The sequence below is a fragment of the Mizuhopecten yessoensis genome, unplaced genomic scaffold, assembly GCF_002113885.1.
Source record: "Mizuhopecten yessoensis strain PY_sf001 unplaced genomic scaffold, ASM211388v2 scaffold11057, whole genome shotgun sequence".
Classification (NCBI taxonomy): domain Eukaryota; kingdom Metazoa; phylum Mollusca; class Bivalvia; order Pectinida; family Pectinidae; genus Mizuhopecten; species Mizuhopecten yessoensis.
The window spans coordinates 581,684-606,406 of record NW_018408857.1 but is presented as its reverse complement, the minus strand read 5'-3'; the positions used below and the strand labels follow the sequence as shown (position 1 = coordinate 606,406).

Genomic DNA, 24,723 nt, shown 5'->3' with positions numbered 1-24,723 from the left:
CCGAAAGTAAATTTATTTTACAAAATGTTATACGGAAAACAATTTGTACTAAAATTGTTTTAATATGCGTAATCTAGACAAAATCAATATATTTAGTAAGTTTCTATATAGCAAAATATATTTTAATAATAACTCGGAATAATTGTATTTTTACCGGGTTAAATAGTATAATTCGTTTACATATAAATATATATTTTTGGTTTGCAAAATATGTAAATTGTTAATATGGAGGTTGTCGACGCGGCAGATTAGTTTCTGTTTGTCGTTCTGAACTTATCCTGACAGATTTACACCGCAATTATGTAAGTATCATATTTGATGTGACTGGTTTTCATTCAACATTCATAAAATTTATAAATTGTTGACATATTGTCGTTCATTCCCTTTGAATTAGTGATTTAACACTTGAAACATTTTTGACAGGTGCGCCCCTTGTGGTATAAGTTAGATCCTTCCTTATTTGAGTAAACGCGTGCGTATTGTCGATGCACTTTTATGAAACTTTAAATGAAAAATCATCCAGGTTACCCTATTTTTATAATAAAAGTTGTTGGCGAATTTCTCAGATATATCAGAAACATCTACATTTGTATTTTACAGCTGTTTTCCCAATCCTTTAGCAGGTTGGGCACAACGACGCATATGGGTAATAATCCTGCATCTGCGTAACAGTAACCCATTTGAGTAACATTTTTATTACTGAAAGAGGGAATAAAGTGAAATAAAAACACACCAAGTTCTTTTCAACACTTAGAGCAAAAAGGTCGTCTTTCTGTCAACTAAATCAAATAAATAACACAATGAAGAAACATCACAAAAATTTATCAATTCTGATATGTGTTCTATTTATAGCTACTCTACAACACACTTTATAATAAGCAATGGAGGTGATACAATGTGTCATTTTTCACAAAAATTAAGACAACTGAATTTACATATTTTTGTACACAACTGTACCTCATTGTATTTTTTATTTGATTATGTTAAAAGATTGACGCCCTTTTTTGTTCATAATGTGTAAAAATAAAAGAATTTTGTGTGTTTTCATTTCACTTTATTATCCATTTCAGTAATAAAATGATTACTGAAATGGGTAACTACATATATGTATTACCCATATGTGCCGTTGTGTCCAACCTGTTTAACCCTAGCCCACATGGGTGTGCGTTTCAAATGCCAGAAATACACATACAATGTATGCTGTGAATTTGTAGTAGGATGAGGAACAGTGATAAAGATAGTGCCATGCTGGGGCTTGAACCCGCAACCCTTGGCTCTCTAGCCTGATGCTCTACCGCTGAGCTAAAGGGAAATTCCCTACAGCTGACGCTTGTAAGGCAGGCAACCTAATCAATGCACATCTTTTACACTATTCCCTCCTTTTTCAAACTCCAACCCAGGTTCTTTGACTCCACCCCAAGGGTTCTATTACATTGAACGGGGAGGGTCAACGGCACCAATATCCTGATTTAATGTACCGGATTACACTGACTCCCTCCTGTGGTTTGTCCAGGGTTTGTTTCCGCCTTGGTTAAGTAGGCTTAACCTTCCCGCTCAGTTTTTGGTATTAAAGATTAAATTAGGATTGAATATACATCAGGAATATCAGGAACATAATTGAAGTAGGACGAGGAACAGTGATAAAGAAAGCCTGATGCTCTACCACTGAGCTAGAGGGAAACTCCCTACAGCTGACGCTTGTAATGCAACCTAATCAATTAATGCACATCTTTTTTTTTATGTCTGGTGTATGTGGGCCCTTACCAGACATTTATCTGTAAAAATGTTTGAGTCTGGTGTTAGATTCAGAGGAAACTCGGGCTACCCAATCCTTACATTATAAATTGCAGATCAATTTGCATAGGTTGATTATAAAACGTTTATTCTTATTATTATGAATAAAAGATTACAGTTTGGTTGGACTCATTGAATCCCAGTGGAAACAAAGATAACAAAAATATATTTATATGTAAATATTGTCAAGGTGATTTGGTTTAGGGGTGGATATCTTGTCCTTGAAATGCAGTATAGTCGATGACGTTCATGTATAATTGGTACTGTAGAAACTACCGTAGATTACCATATGCATGTTATATATGTTTGGCATCCTTATCTCTAGACTGACATAAACAAAATATGCATACAACAAAAGAAAGAATATTCAATTCCATGGAGACATTTGTTTTAAATATGAAAGTGTTATATTTGCAAACATCCTGGTAACAGTCCAGGTTGGTCAAGATTACAGTCAAAAAAAATGTTAGTGACGAATCTATTCATTTGTATATTACATATCAGGATCAAAACATATTTTTGTTAGGAGAAGGATTCAAACTAAAGAATAATGGAGGTCATTTTCCATTGGGAAAGTTTGTTCTGTATGATTTTACGATCTTGCTTCAAACATTTAATTTTATTCTTTATTTTTCAGTGATCTGATGTTCAATGGAGTTCACAGAAGTGGTTGGCTGGATGGCCTTCACCACCTCTGTAATTGTCCAGTTAGTGGGAATGTATGTATACCTTACTACAATGTTTATATTGTCTTAGATCTGTAACAGTTTGATCAATGTTTAATAGATCAGCCACAGTATTTTACCAGTGATAAGCCCACGCCAGGTAATAAGCCCACACCTTGTAATAAGCTCACGCCTTGTAATAAGCCCATACCAGGTAATAAGCCCATGTCCTGGTAATAAGCCCACACCAGGTAATAAGCCCATGTCTTGTAATAAGCTGACGCCAGGTAATAAGCCCACGTCCTGGTAATAAGCCCATGCCTTGTTATAAGCCCAAACCAGGTAATAAGCCCACATCTTGTAATAAGCACATGCCTTGTAATAAGCCCACATCCTGGTAATAAGCCCACGCCAAGCAATAAGCCCACGCCTTGTAATAAGTCCATGTCTGGTAATAAGCACATGTCTGGTAATAAGCCCATGTCTGGTAATAAGCCCATGTCTGGTAATAAGTCCATGTCTGGTAAAAAGCCCATGTCTGGTAAAAAGCCCATGTCTGGTAATAAGTCCATGTCTGGTAATAAGCCCATGTCTGGTAATAAGCCCATGTCTGGTAATAAGTCCATGTCTGGTAATAAGCCCATGTCTGGTAATAAGCCCATGTCTGGTAATAAGTCCATGTCTGGTAATAAGCCCATGTCTGGTAATAAGCCCATGTCTGGTAATAAGTCCATGTCTGGTAATAAGCCCATGTCTGGTAATAAGCCCATGTCTGGTAATAAGTCCATGTCTGGTAATAAGCCCATGTCTGGTAATAAGCCCATGTCTGGTAATAAGCCCATGTCTGGTAATAAGCCCATGTCTGGTAATAAGCCCATGTCTGGTAATAAGCCCATGTCTGGTAATAAGCCCATGTCTGGTAATAAGCTCACGCCTGGCAATACGTCCACGCCTGGTAATAAGCCCACGCCTTGTAATAAGCCCACGTCCTGGTAATAAGCCCACGCCAGGTAATAAGCCCACGCCAGGTAATAAGCCCACGCCAGGTAATAAGCCCACGCCTTGTAATAAGCCCATGCCTTGTAGTAAGTCCATGTCTGGTAATAAGCCCATGTCTGGTAATAAGCCCATGTCTGGTAATAAGTCCACGCCTGGTAATAAGCTCATGCCAGGTAATAAGCTCACGCCTTGTAATAAGCCCATACCAGGTAATAAGCCCACGTCTTGTAATTAGCCCACGCCAGGTAATAAGCCCATGTCTGGTAATAACCCCACGCCTGGTAATAACCCAACGCCTGGTAATAAGTCCACGCCTGGAAATAAGCCCAAGTCTGGTAATAAGCCCAAGTCTGGTAATAAGCCCACGTCTGGTATTAAGCCCACGCCTGGTATAAGCCCACGCATGGTAATAAGCCCACGTATGGTAATAAGCCTCCGCTTTTTCTTTCCATCCATGCATAGGATGGGTGTCCAGTAATAAATCCATCCCCCTACCTTAGTTTGACATATGTTCATGCCCAGACCCCTGGACTTATCATCGTTAAAATACTCGAGTAGAAAAGAACGAAAATTACTACAAATGCTTTTCAATGGCCAAGTTGAGCTAGTTGGAGAGAATGAAAATTACAACAGTGCTTTCTATTGCCAAGTTGGATGAAATATTTGTCAAAATTTGCACAAAGTTTATACAACTTACTACAAGCTTATAAAAAATTGTGATGTTCGATACAAATTAAGACCATGTTTATTAATTGTCCAATGAGTGTATATATATAGAGATCTAAATTTACGAAAATGTCGCACTGTCTTGCTTGAGAATGAAACACAAATTACTACAGTGTTTAGTAGCCCTACCTGTTGGATTGTATGCTTTAAACAAATATAACAAGTGAATTTCCAAAAAGGTAGATAATGATTGCATGCTGATGTCATTTGACATCTTTTGCTACAGATTTTTATATGTAATCTTCCCTTTCATATTTAAAAGGAGATATCTAAACTGTGTATTTTATTTTATATTAATATAAGAAAATATCTGTAACAGTGTGATAAATTTGGTTCATGTACATTAAATTAAGTTCCATTGTTGAAAGATGTAATGGTTCCAGACATCCCCTAATACGCCTGATCATTCACCCACCATTTTATTTATATTTTTATTTTCCAAAAAATTTCGATGTTCATTTTTTCATCGTTATTTGATTATACTTGCATAAGTTTTTTAAAAAAAAGCAGCCTGAAAGACCTGATAAGTGTTGGAAAATGGTCCTGTCTACATCTGGTGAAAATCTCACAATCTCACTCAAAAAACAGCTGATGGCGGGGCCAAAACGGGGCAGTTTGGCTATATTGCTATAAACGACTTCTGTAGAACTATGCCATGGATATCAATCATATTTGGTCGGAAGCATTCATGGGAGACAGGGATTCAAAATTGTACAAATAGTGGGACTGACCCCCCGGGCTAAGGGGTGGGGCCAAAATAAGTTTTATTACTTGGAAATGGTTGAGATCCCCACCATATAACCATATATACAATTGCTGAGTATATATAGAGAAGAATGCACCTTTGCCCTAGGGTCTGGCCCCAGCCTTGGAGACATAGTCCCTGGGCCATAACTTTAAAACGGTTGAGATCCCCGCCCCAAAACTATATATATATACAAATGCTGGGCATAAAGAGACGAATGCAGTCATGCATGATATTAGAATAGACCCTGGGGTCTGACCGAACCCCTAGGGACCTAGTTTCTTAGTCACAGCTTGGAAACAGTTGAGGTCACCACCCTATAACTATATATACAATTGCTGAGTATAAAGAGATGAATGCACATATGCTTCCAGGATGGCTTTGGGGACTACCCCACCCTTGGATACTTAACCTCAAAATGGTTTAAGATCCCCACCCCAAAACTATATATACAATTGTTGCATGGCATAAAGAGACAAATGCATTCATGATATTAGAATTGACCCCAGGGTCTGCCCCATCCTTGCAGACTTAATCCCTGGGTCATAACTTTGAAAGGGTTGAGATCCCCACCCCAAAACTATATATACAAATGCTGGGCAAAAAGAGACAAATGCAGTCATGATATTAGAATTGATCCTGGGGTCTAGCCAAAACCCTAGGGACCTAGTTTCTGAGTCACAGCTTGGAAACAGTTGAGATCCCCACCCAATAACCATACGTAAAATTGCTGGGCATGAACAATCTAATACAGATATGCTACAAGGATTGGCCTTCGGGTTTGGCATATTCCCTTGGATCTCATTTGGAGAATATTTTGCCATGATTGCTTAGATATTCCAGGTGAGCGATACAGGCCCTCTGGGCCTCTTGTATAGGGAAACAACACTTTTGGGTATATTTTGACAATTTTCTGTAGGAAACTATTCTTACTTGGTGAGAACTATTCTTGGAGGAAGATGGTTTTAAAATGTAAAATTGGGATTCCTACCCCCACCCTAGGGGCCAGGGCAGGCCCCAAAGGGAAAATTAACCAATATTTCAAAAATCTTCTTCTCCAGACTCAGAGATAATACAATCATTTTCTCTGCATGGATGGAAAGATCATCAGGGACTTTATTTAACTTGTAAATTTCAGGACCCCTAAGCTATCCGTTCTCCCTTGGGAAGGGGGTAAAGTTTACTATAATTTTTATAGGGAAACAACACTTTTGGGTATATTTTATTCATTTTCAGCAGAATTCCTGCCCCATCCCCAAGGGCTAGGACAGGGCCCCAACGGGAACATTTACCAATATTTCAAAAATCTTATCCTTTGATGACATGACAAGTATATTTGTATTTCACTTAATTTACATGCTGATTTCCACATCACATCTAAACAATAAAATAAAGCCACCAGTACCTATAATATAACTCTTGTATATTGGGTATAGGACTCTTATCTGACCTTGAAGAACACTGGAAAAAATCTTGAATACTTTTGCATATCTACTGCCAAACTATTAATTTAAGTCAAATACAGGAGTGCACAACTTCATACCTAAAGTACTAGCCTGGAGACAGAATTTTAAAAATCTTACGAGCATGATTTATGTATACAAAGTTTAAAAAAATTCTGCTAGCCCAAACTTAAAATATACTACCTAGCCCAAGGCATCGTACTTGTGGAATGGTGCACTTCTTTGAGGATAATTCTTATAAGAAAATTTCTTTTTATTGCAGTGAGGTGTGTATGAGAATTATCAAGAAAGGATCGACAGGAGACATATCACCGATACCGTTCCTCACTTACTTCATTGTGTGAGTATACCTTGACGAAGAATTTTGTTTGTACATGTGAATACTGTATATTGCTATTTTCAATATATTGATAATTAATATTTATACACTTTATTATATTGACTTGGGTTGACATCAATAAGTATTTTGCTAGACCTCAAGGCTAAAGGTGTTGTTGGAGTTCGCACCACACGAAGACTATGCTTAATTTTTGTGTTCTTCATCAAGACAATTTGTGAACTAATTGTGTACTTCACAAAGTTTAAAGTCAAATTTAACCTGTTCATGGAATAATCTACAGGTTTAAGCAACTACCTGTTTTAAGTGACCACCTGTCTAAAGTGACTTCATGTTTTAAGTGACTTCCTGTCTTAAGAGACCACCTGTCTAAACCACCAAAACCTGGCACTTCCTCCAATGACCATAGCTGTAAATAGGATGTAAAACCCAAACAATCAAACAAAGCCATGATGCTCCAATTTCCCTAGGCTCAATGGTTGACCACCTATTCAACCATGCCAGGCATGGAGATATAATTGTTCTCTCGGTCAATGAATTTAAACAAATGACCAATATTGCCAGGTTGGCTGCCTTGCTGGTAAGTGATTTAAAAATGTAATATGTCAGATGATATAAAACAAAACTGCAATTTACAACATATTTCCTCACATGCTAAACCAACGAAAGGTTTCAGTACATAATAAACATACCACAGTGAAATTTGTTTTCAAATATTAATTTAGGCTCTATTGATTTTATGGCTTTGTCCTTCTGAAACTTCGTCCTCCTTGATAGTTCAGTATCGCACTACATTACTGAATAATTAGATTACAGGTAAACCCATTGTACAGTATGCCATCTGTCTTTTATTATATCTATAGCTAACTGATCAATATTTAATGTGGGAATGAGTTAAATAATTGACGCTTAATTGATGCATCCCTCAGGATCCACAGCTGGTCCATTATTACAGATTAGGTAACAGATGCAAGACTCTTTCATGTAGAAGGATGTAGGAGGGGGAAATTCCAACCAAGGCCTTTTCAATATGGGTAAAACCTGAGGCTATGCCGAGGTTTCTTCGCACCAATTTGAAAATCCTGAGGACTAAATTTCCCCCTCCTACTCCCCTGGGTACGAAAGAGTTTTTTCTCTCTATCCAATAATTAGAATTAGCTCAGAAACCAAAATAAGCATTGTAATTTCCACATCGCAGCGTCGGAATGTTCTGGTTCCGTGACAGTATGTCATTGTTGTCCCATTGGGACATCACGCACATGAAATGGGCTGTAAGATACATATATAGAATTTTCTTACCCTGAACTGATTTGTTATGCGCATGCACTCTCAGTAATAAGAGAAGCAAGTGTCCTATTTTTACCCGAGGCCCAGCTGTAACTAAATTTAAGGGGGGGGAGCTAGGGGTATACTGGAATCACCCTGTCTGTCTAGATATCTGTCTTCTGCAGTAACTTGTCCAGAAAACCCAGTCTTATCTAACTGGCAGATTTTATTGAATCTTCACTTGGACGATCAGTATATTATGTAGATATGCACCAGCATGTTACTTGGAGATTTCTACACTTTTTAAGGGAGTTACAGCCCTTATACGAAATATCTTATCCAGAAACCCAAGGGTCAAGGTCACTAATTATAATGATGTATAAACTACCAGTGTCTGCAGGGCGTATTAGTTATCCTCTGGTTGACAGTTCTAGTTGGAACCTGCATTTAAGAAACTTTATCCATGTAGGTGCACCCAGTAGCCTCGAGTTCAGGAACTACATTTTTTCCTATATTCTCACTAGGAAGTGCATAAAAACTAATTGTTATGAGTTGGTAAAGTGAAAATATACAAAAACTAAAAGGGTCAAATTCTACAGCTGTTCACTGGCAATCATATACTCATCCAATATTGCTGTCAAGGAATTATAAATGCGCAGAAACTCTTGCAGTGGTACCCTTTACCTTAAGTGAATAACCATTTGAATTAAATACTTTGAGGAAAACATTTCTGTAACTCATCCAATATGCTAACACTACATTGTGTTAATGATCAAAAAGATTAAAAAGGCGCAAGTGGTTCCTATCTTCAAGAAAGACGACAAGAGCAAGGCCTCCAATTACAGACCGGTCTCCCTTACTGCCATATGTTCCAAGATCCAGGAACATATCCTGCACTCCATCATTATACGTCACTTAAACCATCTTTCCATCTTGACAGAAGCCCAACACGGATTCCGCAGTAGGCGCTCATGCGAGTCGCAGCTTATCTACATTGTGCACGAGCTTGCAAAGGGCCTTGCCAAAGGCACACAAATTGACGTCATCCTCTTGGATTTCTCCAAAGCCTTTGACAAGGTGCCTCACCAATGCTTACTCCACAAGCTAGCCTACTACGGGGTCCGCGACAACACATTAGAATGGATAAGCAGCTTCCTAAGCAACAGGACACAGAGAGTGTTAGTGGAAGGGTCAACATCTTCAGAGGCATCAGTAGATTTCAGGAGTCCCCCAAGGATCGGTTGTTTTTGGCCTTTATAAACGACCTACCAGATGTCGTACAGTCTCCAGTCAGACTCTTTGCTGACGACTGCGCCATATATCGCATCATCAACATGAGTGAGGATACTGCCATCTTACAGGACGACCTCAATGCCTTGCAAAAGTGGGAGCGAGACTGGCAGATGTTGTTTCACCCGGACAGGTGTATCACAATCAACATTTCCAGGAAAAGAAACCCTATCCACACCGACTACCAACTCCACGGCCAAACCCTAGAGACTGTCCCCGGAAGCAAATACCTTGGAGCCTATATCAGCTTGGATTTCTCCTGGCGTGAGCACATAAACCAAACCTCTGCCAAGGCTGCAAGATCAGTTGGATTCCTTCGGCGAAACCTTAGGGGATGCACCAGAGAAGTCAAGGCCCAGGCTTATACTACTCTCGTTAGGCCCGTACTTGAGTATGCCTCCACTGTCTGGGATCCCCATCTTCAACAACAGAAGGACCAACTTGAGAGTCCAGCGACAAGCTGCCAGATTCGCCACAGGGGAGTACTTTAACAGGGAACCAGGATGTGTCTCAAACATGCTGCGTCAACTAGCTTGGGAGCCACTAGAGCAACGAAGAGCCAGAACCAGGACGCTCATGTTCTACAAAATTATCAACAATCTGGTTGAGGTACCAATACATCAGGACATTACCGTAACATCAGGAAGAACCAGAGGAGCTACTGCTAACAACATACGGCAAATTCCAGCAAAGCTCGACACATACCGATACTCGATTGTACCACGTATCATCATCACATGGAATGCAATCCCACACGACATACGATCGTCTCCCACCCTGGACAGCTTCAGGCACGCCCTCGTACAGTACGAGGCAGCCGGCCACCAATACGCTATGTAGACCCCACTATTTTTACCTCTTTTAAACTGTACATACGGAAGTTTTAGCTGCGGTAGGCATAAGTCGCGCTGGAGAACTCAACACTCTAGATAGAGTATTCTCCATTAAAGGAAGAAGAAGAAGATCCCCGTACCATAATATATATAATATACAACATTTGATATAGCGCCCTATCTAGCTAACATAAACCACGCTAAAGTGCTTTACAGTACATAGATATACAATTAATACAATTAGGCTATACAATTTTTGAGGAATTCGCAGGAGCTGCCTTATCAGGCACTAATTACTAGTCCTATGCCACCTGGCTAATATCTCCCTATGTGTGTATGCCTGCGTGTGTGCTGGAGATGTCTTGTGTTCTGTTTGTAGTTGGACCATGCTTCCAACGGCATCTTTTATAGTGCCACCTCACTTGAATGCTACATCACAGATACCGCAACGTCCACCCCAGACCATTTTATACTCCACCTGAGCTGTTGGAGTTGTGTGGGCAGGAGAAAAACACTTTCTCTGATATTCCATGCGTGCGACGACTTCGGGGATCGAACCCCAGCCCCCTGCATGGAAGGCCGAAGTGTTAAACCACTCGTCCAATCCGCCCACATCCAAAAACTGTAGCCACTCTTAATTTTATCCCCCGCCGACTCGTTGAGCTGGTGATATAAAAATGGGGTTGCTCATCTATATCTTGTCTACTACAAGTGCTATGTTGATTATACTTGCATCAATTGTGCATCTAGGGTTGCTCTTTTAAATCCATATTGCTGATGCTGAGTTTGATCTATATTTTACGCTTATGTTTTTAATGACTTTTGTAATGCGAGTGGGGGATATTGATGACAGCGTCTTGTTTAGTATTTGATTGTAGCTTTGATCAATTGTTTCTTAAAGAAACCATTCCTTACGGGACTTTTATGGTGAAAAAACATCTGAGTGTTCTGAGTTTTAAAATTCAATGGGCTACACTGGGATTCAAACCACTGACTTCAGATTGTCATATATTGATTTTACTGACTGGGCTACTTTACCTGGTCAACAGAACTGCCCTGGCTCAGCTGTGCTACAGTTATATCCAAAACAAAATTAATGGGAGGTTACTACATACAATCAAATCACAGATCAGGGGGACAGGGATCCTTAAGTTTCCCAAATGCTTTACATATGACTTTTAAAGCATTCAGTTTAGCCCTTCAAAATTTACTGAAAAGAGATTGACTCTAAAATGGTCTAAAGAAATCAATTATGAATTTTCCCTGTCTGTGTGGTACATCCAGAAGTTTAGCCTTGTTGATTAGTTATCAGTGTGGTCAATGATTATGATAATACACATACCAGTAAATGTTTGTACACTTTCTTGTTTTAGACTTGTTATCAGTAAGTATATATACATATGTACATTGGTGTGCTGTTGTTGTTGGTGTAATAATAAGGATAATTCAACCCTGCACTCTTACATTTCTGTAAGGACGGATAATTGTTATAAATATTTTACTCTAACAATTGTAGTTTGAAGTGAACTTGCGATTTGTTTGATTAATTTACCGCTACGTAATCAAATTATTTATTTTACAAAATCTCTTTCGTGAAGAAAACTACTTAATGATATTTTAACCCATTCACCCCTAAAGTCTGATTTGAACCTTACCTAATCAATGACTGGACAAGTCTAGTTTAGATATGTAGGGGTAATCAAATGACATGGTATTCTAGCATATTTGGCTACTTCTTGAGTACCACAAATTGTACACCAGAAAACCGGTCAAAAGTTTTGACTTTGCTAGTAAAATCCCCATCCTTGATTCTCCAGGTTTTACGGTCACTTTGGCTATCTGCACACCTGGAATATGTCGCAGCAAAATCGAAGGTACACAGCTATAGCTATTTGATTGGTCTCAAGAAAAAAAAACTGACCAATCGCTAGGCTGACATCTTTCCTTTGAAGATTACAGAAGAGCAACACTCCACTTTAAAACCAGGGGCCTCGGTGGCCAACTGGTTAAGGCGTCTGACATTCTGCTACCACTAGCCCTCCACCACTGGGTCGCGGGTTTGAGGCCTACGTAGGGCAGGTGCCAGATATTGGCCGTAGGTCGGTGGTTTTTCTCCAGGAACTCCGGCTTTCCTCCACCACCAAAACCTGGCACGTCCTTAAATGACCATAGCTGTTAATAGGACGTAAAACACAAACAAACAAAACCAAACTTTAAAACCAATCAACTTTACCTTTATGCTGTGGCATGATTTTTCTGATGTACATCAAAGGGTCAACTGTCTCATCCATAAAATGGCACATACTGAGCCTTCCATTCTTGCATGACATATTCCTGGAATATAGAGAAATAGCAAGCGTAACTCCTGGAATTTCGAGGATGGTAAAAATCTGTATTCACCCAGCATTCATTTTGCCATTCACATTTAATAACTTCATTACGAACCATGAAAACGGTGAAAGTAAATTAACTGCAGCAGAAAAATTACCTGTTAATAGTATTTTGTTAATCAAATTTTTCTTTCTAGTATTTTCTGCAAAGGAGTAGCAGAGTTTCTCACCATCTTTTTTGCTTGCTATTTTTCTGTAATAATTATAATTTATTTTCTTAAATTTCAAAATTTACCTAAATAACAAAATTAACTAAATTTTCTTAATTCTAGCGCTGTTTGCATCTAATACCTGCGTACATTCTGGCCCGGAGTATTATGAAGCTTCAGTATTTTTAATTTCATATTTTCTATCAAACTTTTTAGAGTTTGATTTTCCATAATTCTTCCACTCTGATTTTTTAAGAGAAATTTGTAAATATAATATTTTAATGAATATTTAAGGAAATGTTATCCCTGAAATATATCTGATCTTGAAAATGAATCGAAAACATTCTTTAATTTCAGAATTGTAATATTCTAAAGGGTCTGATACATTATTTTCAGGATTCAAGATGGCTTCTGTGGCCACTGATTGGCCAAGATGTCCACTGTTATAACTCAAGTTTTATTTGGCCGTTTCAATTGTTAATTTGATAAAATTGCAGTTGACCCAAATCTGTATCAATTATGATTATTATTTCAGACATTGTCTTGGGGACTTGAAATTTTATATATCAGCCCTGTTACAATTGGTTGATTATTAAAATCCATCATCAAAATTAACATAATGTAAAAGAATTCTATACATCAAAGTAGGTTATACTAGAGATATAACTTATAATTACATACATATTTATCCAGCAATAAGCCAATGCCTGATAATAAGCCGCCCCATATTACCGTGTAATAGAAATGTAGTAATAAGCCCCCTCCCTCTCTTCTTTGATTCAGAGATTGTGTTGGCTTCCTAGGCTTTTTTGCAGGATAAATCTGGTACATGTGTGTACTTTATTGTATACCAAAAATACGGTCAGGTAGCACAGTGAATAACGCACCCACCTTTCACCAAGGCGGCTGGGGTTCGATTTCCTGATGGTTTGGGTAGGTACTTGTAGGAAGGGAAAATATATCATTCAATTTCTAGCTCACCTGCCCGAAGGGCAAGTGAGCTTATGTTATGGTGCGGCCTCCGTTGTCCGTCCGTCCGTCCGTCCGTCCGTCCGTCCGTCCGTCCTCCGTCTGTCCGGCGTCAACTTTTTTACTTATAACAACTTCTTCTCAATAACCAAAAGGCCCAGGGTACTGATATTAGGCCTGTAGCATGCTGGGATGAAGGGCTACAAAGTTTGTTCAAATAAATGACCTTGACCCACTTTCAAGGTCACAGGGGTCAAATATGTTAAAATCTTCAAACAACTTCTTCTCAATAACCGAAAGGCCCAGGGTACTGATATTAAGCCTGTAGCATGCTGGGATTAAGGGCTACCAAGTTTGTTCAAATGAATGACCTTGACCCACTTTCAAGGTCACAGGGGTCAAATGTCTTAAAATCTTCAAACAACTTCTTCTCAATAACCAAAAGGCCCAGGGTACTGATATTGGGCCTGTAGCATGCTGGGATGAAGGGCTACCAAGTTTGTTCAAATAAATGACCTTGACCCACTTTCAAGGTCACAGGGGTCAAATGTCTTAAAATCTTCAAACAACTTCTTCTCAATAACCAAAAGGCCCAGGGTACTGATATTGGGCCTGTAGCATGCTGGGATGAAGGGCTACCAAGTTTGTTCAAATAAATGACCTTGACCCACTTTCAAGGTCACAGGGGTCAAATGTCTTAAAATCTTCAAACAACTTCTTCTCAATAACCAAAAGGCCCAGGGTACTGATATTGGGCCTGTAGCATGCTGGGATGAAGGGCTACCAAGTTTGTTCAAATGAATGACCTTGACCCACTTTCAAGGTCACAGGGGTCAAATGTCTTAAAATCTTCAAACAACTTCTTCTCAATAACCAAAAGGCCCAGGGTACTGATATTGGGCCTGTAGCATGCTGGGATGAAGGGCTACCAAGTTTGTTCAAATAAATGACCTTGACCCACTTTCAAGGTCACAGGGGTCAAATATCTTAAAATCTTCAAACAACTTCTTCTCAATAACCAAAAGGCCCAGGGTACTGATATTGGGCCTGTAGCATGCTGGGATGAAGGGCTACCAAGTTTGTTCAAATAAATGACCTTGACCCACTTTCAAGGTCACAGGGGTCAAATGTCTTAAAATCTTCAAACAACTTCTTCTCAATAACCAAAAGGCCCAGGGTACTGATATTGGGCCTGTAGCATGCTGGGATGAAGGGCTACCAAGTTTGTTCAAATGAATGACCTTGACCCACTTTCAAGGTCACAGGGGTCAAATGTCTTAAAATCTTCAAACAACTTCTTCTCAATAACCAAAAGGCCCAGGGTACTGATATTGGGCCTGTAGCATGCTGGGATGAAGGGCTACCAAGTTTGTTCAAATGAATGACCTTGACCAACTTTCAAGGTCACAGGGGTCAAATGTTTTAAAATCTTAAAACAACTTCTCCATAACCAAAAGGCCCAGGGTACTGAAATTAGGCCTGTAGCATGCTGGGATGAAGGACTACCAAGTTTGTTCAAATGAATGACCTTGATCCACTTTCAACCTGATGTCCTTGTTCGACATTCAAGGTCACAGGCGTCATATGTTTAAATCTTTTAATAGGTTCTTATGAATCAAACACTGATATTCTGCCTGTAGCTGTATTTTAGTCCACTTTTAAGATTACAAGTGTGAATTAAATACCAGGTGAGCGATGCAGGCCCACTGGGCCTCTTGTTTTTCTTTTCTAATTGTCACTTTCTTCTTCACACTGCTGAAATTACGAAAGAATGAAATAAAATTTGAAGTTTCAGAATATATATTAATTTGAGAATTTTATTCCAGGTAGGCAAATAATATTTGATTTTACATCATAACTGTAGGTATATCCTCAATGGGAAATATTCAGTATACTAGGTTTAAATGTCTTTTGTTGGTTATAAAGGAAATTTTTAATACATATTTTTGTCTCGCCGCGACGAAGTAGCGGAAGTGAGACTATAAAATGTTGCTTTTCCGGTGACCTCGAAGTCAACATTTACTGAAAGTATAAGTGCTAAACCAACCAAACTTGGACCATAAGATGCTTCTTAGGTAGTACATCTCAACCCGTGCATCCAATGCTGGATGCAGCCTTACCTTTCATGGTCCATTGACTTTGTCAGCATCTCCATCATCTTTAAGATTTTGTGTTAAAGTCAGTTTCTCTGATATATGTGCATTGATGGTCAAAGTGGGACACAGGCAAGACATATCAATCCGAATGGCCTGTTTTCTGAAGAGATTTCATTTAGAAAATACATTGAAAATTCAATATGTTTATTATAAACATGAGTAAACATGAATGTAATTTTCATCAGGATTCAAAAGGAATTAACTCATTCACCCCTGGAATTTCAAAATGAACTTTTCCAACATTTGAATTGGAAGAGCTCAAATGTGTCTTTAGGGGTGAATGAGTTATATAAGTGGTGCAGCTTAACATAAATTACATTGTATAGAGGGGCAGTCAATGAGAATATTTGTCAATGATAATTTAGAATGATTCTTTTTTAGGATTTGTGAGGTACTTCAAATATTGAAATATGAAATTGAAAGATTCAAGGACGATGTATAGTATATAGGTATATATATAAAATATCAAAAGTCTGAGAAGGCAATTCAGTTTCTGTAAGACGGAGTGGAATGAATGGAATGCAAAGTGTTAGGGGATGGGGGGGGGGGGGTCGGGAATTCAAAGGAAACCATTTATCTCCTGTTTATGGGTAGTTTTGAGACTTGAATATATTTCATATAACTTTAGATATTGTTCATTGTTAAAAGAAGCTTGACATTTTGATGCATTACCTTCTGGTCCGAAATCTACTTGAATATATTTGAATGTGGACAAAAGAATTATATTTGCTGTACAAACGCTAAAAAAACCCACAATAATACACTCGCATATTAAGAAAGTTAAACATCTTCACCAAAATCATACTTCATCTTTTTTATCTCTGATCACAATCTCTGAATTCACTCGGCAGCTACACTAATACGTCAACAGAAACATAAATAGCCTCAAGTGTACAGTATTTGAAATAATAAACATACCAGGTGCAAGTAAATGACAAGTAATCGAGTCACTTTTATTTGGAGATATTTTTCCTCAAACAACGTACTTCGTATTGTAATTTTTTACGACCACAGCAGAGACATGCATGTAGTTTCTTTAACGGATTTCCAAGTTGAATTCTCCTTCAATATGAAGTGGACGCTATATATTATGAAGGAAAACATTGGATATATCAAAAGAAAAAGTCCCATGCATATGATATGGTAACTCTGTTTTCATTCAGTAAACATTTATGGTGCAGTGTTGGTGTCAGAAGTTATCTAATTCAAATCTTATCAACTGGACAACTTCCAGAAATAATAGGACACAAAAATCTCAAATTTTTATGAAAAGCATATAGGTTAACAGCAGGCACCTTATACCTCAAATACGGTATATATTGCTCGGTTTATGGGTCTAATGACGCTTACATGGGCATGTATTTCCTGTGTGGATTTCAGGATTCACATACATGCTGTTGTTCAAGGAAAAAACAATATTTCCTGAAAAGATTGACATTAATTTCAATTGAATTTTAGTTTTGAATAAAAAGGAAAAATGGCCTGCAACATTGTTGAACATAAGTGATTATTGAAATACAAAAGGACCAAATAAAATGCACTGATAATTTTCATGAGAAGTTACCGAGGTGTTTTCATATTTGTGAAAAATATTTGAATGCATATAATATATATAAAATTTTGTGAATTCAAGTGCTGTACGTGTTAATGGTTTTGCACTTTCGATGGAAAAACACAAAGCACAATGTTTGATTTATAGAGGATTAACAAGATTGTAAATTTTCAAGTACAGTAAAGAACAAAAAATTCTTTGTTCTGCTAATTTTACCAGAAAAAATAGGGATGGTTTGAAAGAAATTAAAGACCACTCAAACGAACAAACAAACAAACAAACAAACAAACAACAAATAATTTCATCATCTGTCCTGGGTGAAAACCACACTTCCATGTTTAAGTTTGAGTGGTCTTATGTCCGCTTCACTACCGAGGAGTTTGATTATACAGCAGCCGTGGATGAAATGCTATATGCTCTTTCTCTCAAATACAGGAAGATGAAGGGAAAAAATATTAATTGGTTTAAACAGTATTGGTTTTCAAGTTTCGTAACTTTATACAATTGTCACAATATCATTTTTTTTCACATTGTCAGATACCCACAGTCAATTACGCTACACTTGCCGGGTATCTGAGAATGATATTTTCAGTTTTGATTTCAATTATGATGCATGTGGGATGTTAATTGATCGATGAGTTATTCCCCTTTGTGTTTTATGTTACAGAGCCTGCCTACTTGATTGATCGATGAGTTATTCCCCTTTGTGTTTTATGTTACAGAGCCTGCCTACTTGATTGATCGATGAGTTATTCTCCTTTGTATTTTATGTTACAGAGCCTGCCTGTGGGCCAAGTATGGCATCATTCAAAACATCACGCAAGTTCTTGTCGTCAACTCATTCGCCTCGCTTCTCCAGTTCTTCTATCTTGTCATTTTCTACACGTTTACTGTTCGAAAGGTAAGAAACGTGTCAACTGTTTTGTAGTCCGAGTTTGTGAAGTTTATTATTGACCTTGAAACATGATTTTTATCAGCTTTGCAATCCAAGCTGTTTTTCAGTCCCGGTTTGTGAAATTTATAGTTCTCCTTGAACAAACATTTTATGAATTATATCTTCTCTGCTTTACAGTCCCAGTTTGTGAAGTTGTTTTTGGTGAACAAACATTCTATGAACTTTGACCTGCCTGTTTTGCAGTCCCAGTTTGTGAAGTTGTTTTTTTGTGAACAAACATTTTGTGAATTATATTCTGTCTGCTTTGCAGTCCCAGTTTGTGAAATTGTTTTTTTTCCCAGCAAACATGCATGTTATGAATTATGACCTGTCTGTTTTGCAGTCCCAGTTTGTGAAGTTATTTTTTGTGAGTAGCGTGATCCTGTTCCTGCCGCTTATTTATGTTAAGTATTACCAGGAGGACGAGGCGCTGGCCACCGCTCACTTTGGGTCCTTCTGCGTCCTCATGTCGATCATAGCTTACGCGGCTCCGCTCGCCTCACTGGTAAGATGGTCATAATGCTATATATACATTTATCACATAACTGACCCATTTTATTATGTCATAAGGCCATGTCATAAGTATTGAATTTACATATGTAATAAAACCTTAAGGGGCTATAATATAACGATTGGTCAAAATTGTGGAAGCATATTCCTACACCACTACAGGTACTACTTTTATTTACAATGCAACTTGATATATCTACTGTCGGTTTAAATGAATTTGAAATGTTATTTTGTCATTGTTATTGTCATTACTTTTAAAACTGTTCACTATTAAAATAAAAATCTGTAACTACTTTGCATTGCCCACACAACAATATTATTATCAGAGTACTTTGGTTTTGACTTGTATAGTGTCAGCTGATACGAAATAATTGTGTTTGAAGTTTTTTTTATAAACTATGAATGTTATGTGATAAATAAAATCTTATATTCATGTCCATGTCATATTGAATTTATTAAACTCTTTCAATAATTTTGACATGACACTCACCTAAAGCCTAAGTGTCATATTGAATCATTGAACTTGTGTAATAAATTCACTATGACATGGCCACTCATCATCCCAGATCCTCTATATACTTCTTTGTATTAACTCCAGAGAACAAATTAAAATTGGTCAGTACTAAGGTAAAATTATAGACATCTTGAATGAGAATATAACTTGAGCATTTGTTATGCAATGATTGACATGTGGGTTGCATGGTATTTTTTAGCATGGGGAAGTGAGTTGAAATACCATTCACATTACCAAAATGCATATTAAACCCCCTGATGGGAAAGTGAAGCCATATTATTGTTGGCCAGTATAGGTATTTTATGTTAAACATTGAAGCACCCCCACCCCAACCTTCACTATCTTTCCCAACCGCAGACACCCAAGTTTTGTTATTTTCATATAGCAAATTAAAGGAGATGTAAAAGATTTTGTGAAAAGCTTATTGGTAGAAAAATTATGGTTTAAGACTACGTGTTCATGGCTATGGGATAATGAACCCTCCCCATGGCCTATAATTCCCTACTGCGTTCTAACTTTTGTCTATTACATGTATATGAAACATCAGGATTGAATCTGGATTTTTCCAATAATCATTAAAGTATTAACAGGTGAACATTTACTTACACACCCCATGAACAGCCATAACGTAATTTCTAAAAATAATAAAAATAAACAATAAAATTAAGACGATTAAAGTAAAAAATGATGTTAGATCTAGTATCTTGTTTACAATGAGTTTGGATTATACAATAGGGGACAACTCAAATGACAATGGCTTATCGAAAAAAATGGGGATTTGAAAAATCTTAAAAGTGGTTTTTCAATGAAGAAAACAGGCATTCATACTAATATCAACAGTTGTTTTTTTAGGTCACATGTGCTACTATTAACCAGTCACAGACGTGTTACAAAGCACAAATTCAAATTTGAAATTATAACAAAATGATATTTATTTTATTTATTTTGATGAAAAGGTTTGAAAGAGAGCTTCATATATATATTCTTGTGGGGGGGGGGGGGGGGGGGGGGGGTCGTAATTTTTAATTGTTATAATGGTGACAAGACCTTGTTTTATAAAACCTTGAGTTTCTTAATACATATAATTTGATTAGTTTTATTATTTCCTATTTTCAGAAGGATGTTGTGAGATCAAGAAGTACGGAGTGTATGTCTTTCCCTTTGGTGTTCGCTAACTTTGTCGTAGCCATAGAATGGTTTGTATACGGCATTACAATCAAGGATGTAAATGTACAGGTATGTAGGCTACAGTCGTGTTATAATACCACTGTACTTATGAATTTTTGTTTTGGTAATGTAGATAATGCATTCTGGAAGTATACGAAAATTACTAATTTTATTATGCAATTTATTCTAGGATTATTGGCACAAATTTTCTTTTCAAAATATTTCCGATAATCTTTGAAAAGTTCATGACCCAGGACTGGTTTTGGATTGTTCTTGTGTATTGTATGCACCGCTTTCTTGAAATATATTTTTTTCCCTAAAAAATGTTTACTGTATGCAAATATTTATGGTATGTATAGTAAGTTTGGTCATTTTTGTGTAGTTTGTATTTTCGCATTGGTTCGGGAAAACAGTAAATCGCGAATTAAAAATATCTCACAAATATTTCGTTAGACAGAAATCAGAGAGAAAAAAAGGATTATTGTTTATTTAAATGGTTTCGGATCCTCTGATTGAAATTCCTCACAAATAAGATTTTTGATGTACATATAATGTATTGTGGTGAAAACAAGTATTCATGAGAATGAAAATATTAACAGTTTTTCCGTGTAAGTAGTAGTCATTTCTTTCCCCCAACTAAAAGTGTCCTACTGGAAACTTTCAACAGGGGAAGAGTTTGGCCTTATACAGGTTTCAAATCACATTCCTTATCACAGTAACAATTTTTACTGTTGTTTCTTTTCAGTGTTCCAATTGCCTTGGTGCAGTTTTATGTTTTATACAACTAGGACTTTTTATCAAGTATCCTTCCAAACCAAAACAGATGCCGACCAACATTTTGTGATCCAGGCTGTTTTGTAGAAACGAAATGTCTTCTGCAAGCTCAACACTTGGCACCAGGTCAGCAGGTACAGAATCTGAGTTGTCTCCCTTCCAGGGATGCACAGTACAAAAAATTGTGCAAATACGTGCCATATTGGAAATTCTACTTGCTTCATTTTTTAATTAAATACATCGAAATGGGAATTACTGAGTTATACATGAAAAAAATCATGTGCTTAATCCTTGTATGCGTTTAATTGCCCAAACCCAAAAATAGCTTCTGGAGGGCGTGGTGTGAGCGGATTTTACAACTCTGGCCTATACAGGATTGAAGTCCAAAGCTGAGTTATGTTATCCTTGTTATATAAATTTTGATGAGGTTATTGTTGAAATTCCAACATGTTTTCGATTTATTTTGACTGATCTCATTATAGAAGTTTAGAAATTAAAACAATCTCGTTAAACTGTGCCGGAAGTAAAACAAAAAATGCTATTGTGATATATGTTTAGAAGTCATATTACAAAATTAAGTTTCCTAGAAACATCTATATTTTATATTAACCAACATGTACAGAATTACACGATTCTATTGTTTTATTTTATTTTATTTGGTCATGATTCTGTTTGCCATGGTGAGGTTACTTGGTGCAGAACTGTTTATATTTGGTTGCTATAGTAATGATATCTGGTGCAGAATTGAGTTGGTCTCTATGTCGTTTACTGTGATAACTTGTTGTTGTTTACATGATCCTGTTGTTTTAATCTGAGCCCAAGAGTCACAATTGCCTTCAAATTGACGATGTCCTTGATTCTGAATGACGGAAAATAGTATAATAAAAAACAAAAACCTCAAATCGTAAGAGCCTTCGAGATGTGAATGAAGACAGTTGTGAAATAGTGGCTATAATCGGGGGCATGCGGTATGATATATACAACGTGCTGTAAAAATTGAAATTGTCAGGGTGTGGAAATGCTCACATTTTTTACGCATCAAGCAATTATGGCGTGAATGTACCTTTTTAATCGCACTCAAATTTTAAAGCATTGTCATTTTTTTTCACAAATTAGCGTATTCATGCATTCGCACCAACAAAAATATTCAAAAGAAGATAATATGTAGGAACTTCAATTGATGTTAATTAGGGCTATATTTTAAACGGCGAAAGGTGCTAAAATATGACTATACCGCTAAAATACCGCATGTGGGCATTAACGCAACATAATTCTTTATGTGAATATTTATGTTGAGATAAGGTAGAATACATAGTGTTGAGAACCATTACCAACCTGAAATTTCTACACCGTTAATTAGTTTTAACTCATTCACCCCTGAAATTTGACAATGAACTATTCCAACCTTTGAATTGGAAGAGTTCAGATGTGTCTTCATGGGTCACTGAGTTAAAGAGCCACATCGCGAACATTACCACACACAAGTATTTCTACTGTTTACTGTACATTATGTAGTTAATGGGTTTTTTCTGCTTCTTCCGCTATATTTAGGAATTAACGCTCTCTTGTATACCAAAGATATGACCAAACTGTATTCCCTATTTCTTGCAGACAAAAATCTTATCTATTTCACCTCAATCTTTTGCTAACTAGTTTCTTATTCTATGATAGCAATATCACAGTTGAAATGTTGTCACTTTTTTAATTGAAGTCGGCTCATCATATATATATATATATATAAAGCAGGGTTTGACACCAACACTAGTCCTGTAGGGTTAGAGAATCACCTAGCCAGCTGGTCCTTTGGACTAGTAAAACATATATTTTCACACAATACCATTTGATAGATAGATCATATAAAATAAGAATGTTTGATTCCTTTTATTTCGAAAACTGCGTAAATTACAGATCTATTGTGTGATAATGGTCAACATTTTCAGAAAACTTCACCACATCTTGATGAAGGAAATCTTTGACTTGTTAGGTACCTTGATACCTAGCAAATAATCTATTCAACTACTAGTCCTGTGGGCTACCAAACAAATATAATTAGTGTCTTACCCTGTTAACTCATCACCCCTACATATCTAAACTGGACTTGCCCAGTCTTTGATTTGGTAAGGTTCAAATGTGACTCTAGGGGTGAATTTGTATATTAAGGCAGGGAACAGATTTTTTTTCTAGCAGGGCTTTTTTCATTACTTTTGGAATGGGGCTTGTTTTGCTTTGGAATCAGGAACAAATTGTTTTGCAGTCATTAATTAATTTTGAGAAGTTTGATTTATTATACCGAAAATTGATTATATTTTATAAACTGTTACTTGAAATCTGAAGCAAACTCGTCATTTACAGTTTTGATGATGATGGCTGTTTGTTGTATTGCCATCTAAATACAAGCAGAAATTTAAAAGAAAAAAATAGTTATGGGAAATTTTGGAGAGAGTTGTGAAAAAAACATCGCTATTTTTCATTAAAATGGGGCCAGAATTCATCCCAAAAAATGGTCCAAAATAAAACTTGCACAGATTCATACACAAGTGCATAATTATGATACATCTGTACATATAATAACTTTTTGTTACAGTGCTATTCTTGTACAAAACTTCATCGTTAAGTTACATTTAAGTATGTTTATGATCAAACACATTTACAGTAAACCTACCAGGTCTCCATATTTTGGAGGAGACTATCTTCATCTTAGATGAAATCTAAGAGAAATTTGAAGATGTACAGCAGAATTCCTTACACCATTATTTTTGCCGAAACTCATTTCATTTATTGCGTAGAACCTGAGTTTAAACTAAAGCATTTCGCACTGTTAAATTGTCATATAAGATTCATTGCAATAATCTATGTTTCCAATCAGATTTTTTAGACAGTTGCCTCCCCTTGGAAAAACATTGGAAAGGTTGGCAAGCTATGTGATCAGTACCAATGCAGATAAAACAATCCCTAAAATCTCAAATTCAAGCATTACATGAATTTGTTGGGTAAGACAATATAGAGAAATTATTTTCATATCTAATATTTGAAATTCAGCAGAATTGAAAAGGTTTGAGTGTTGGCAGGGCTAATATTAGAAATACCACATATAGTTTACAGGTTTTGTGAAAAGAAGACTATCAGTTTGGCTAATATGAGAATTTGTACAATACTGCTTATTTGGAAACAATTTAAAGGAAATTTTGTTGCCTATTCCTGCCATATTAAGGAAGATAATTAATATTTTTAATCTTTAAATGACAAGATTTTTAGCTCACCTGGCACGAAGTGCTGTGGCGCGGCGTCCGTCCGGTGTTCGGCGTGAATATTTTACTTTAAACAACTTCTTAATAACCGAAAGGCCTAGGGTGTCGATATTTGGCCAGAAGCAAACTGGGATGAAGGGCTACAAATGAATTTTAATCATAAATACTGATATTTTGCCTGTAGCTTTATTTTAGATCACTTTTAAGATTACAGGTGTGAGATTTATACCAGGTGAGCGATG

The 24,723-nt window shown here is 36.9% G+C and overlaps 1 protein-coding gene across 1 annotated transcript; it reads left to right on the top strand.

The window, feature by feature from the left end:
• Positions 1–212: 212 nt before the first annotated feature.
• LOC110465140 (sugar transporter SWEET1-like) lies at positions 213–24,517 on the top strand. The gene is made up of 7 exons (XM_021520753.1): positions 213–302; positions 2,432–2,513; positions 6,655–6,732; positions 18,112–18,235; positions 18,612–18,773; positions 20,409–20,528; positions 21,205–24,517. The coding sequence occupies exons 2-7, from the start codon at positions 2,446–2,448 to the stop codon at positions 21,301–21,303; spliced, it is 651 nt and encodes a 216-aa protein (XP_021376428.1). The 5' UTR covers positions 213–302; positions 2,432–2,445; the 3' UTR covers positions 21,304–24,517.
• The last annotated feature ends 206 nt before the right edge of the window (positions 24,518–24,723 follow it).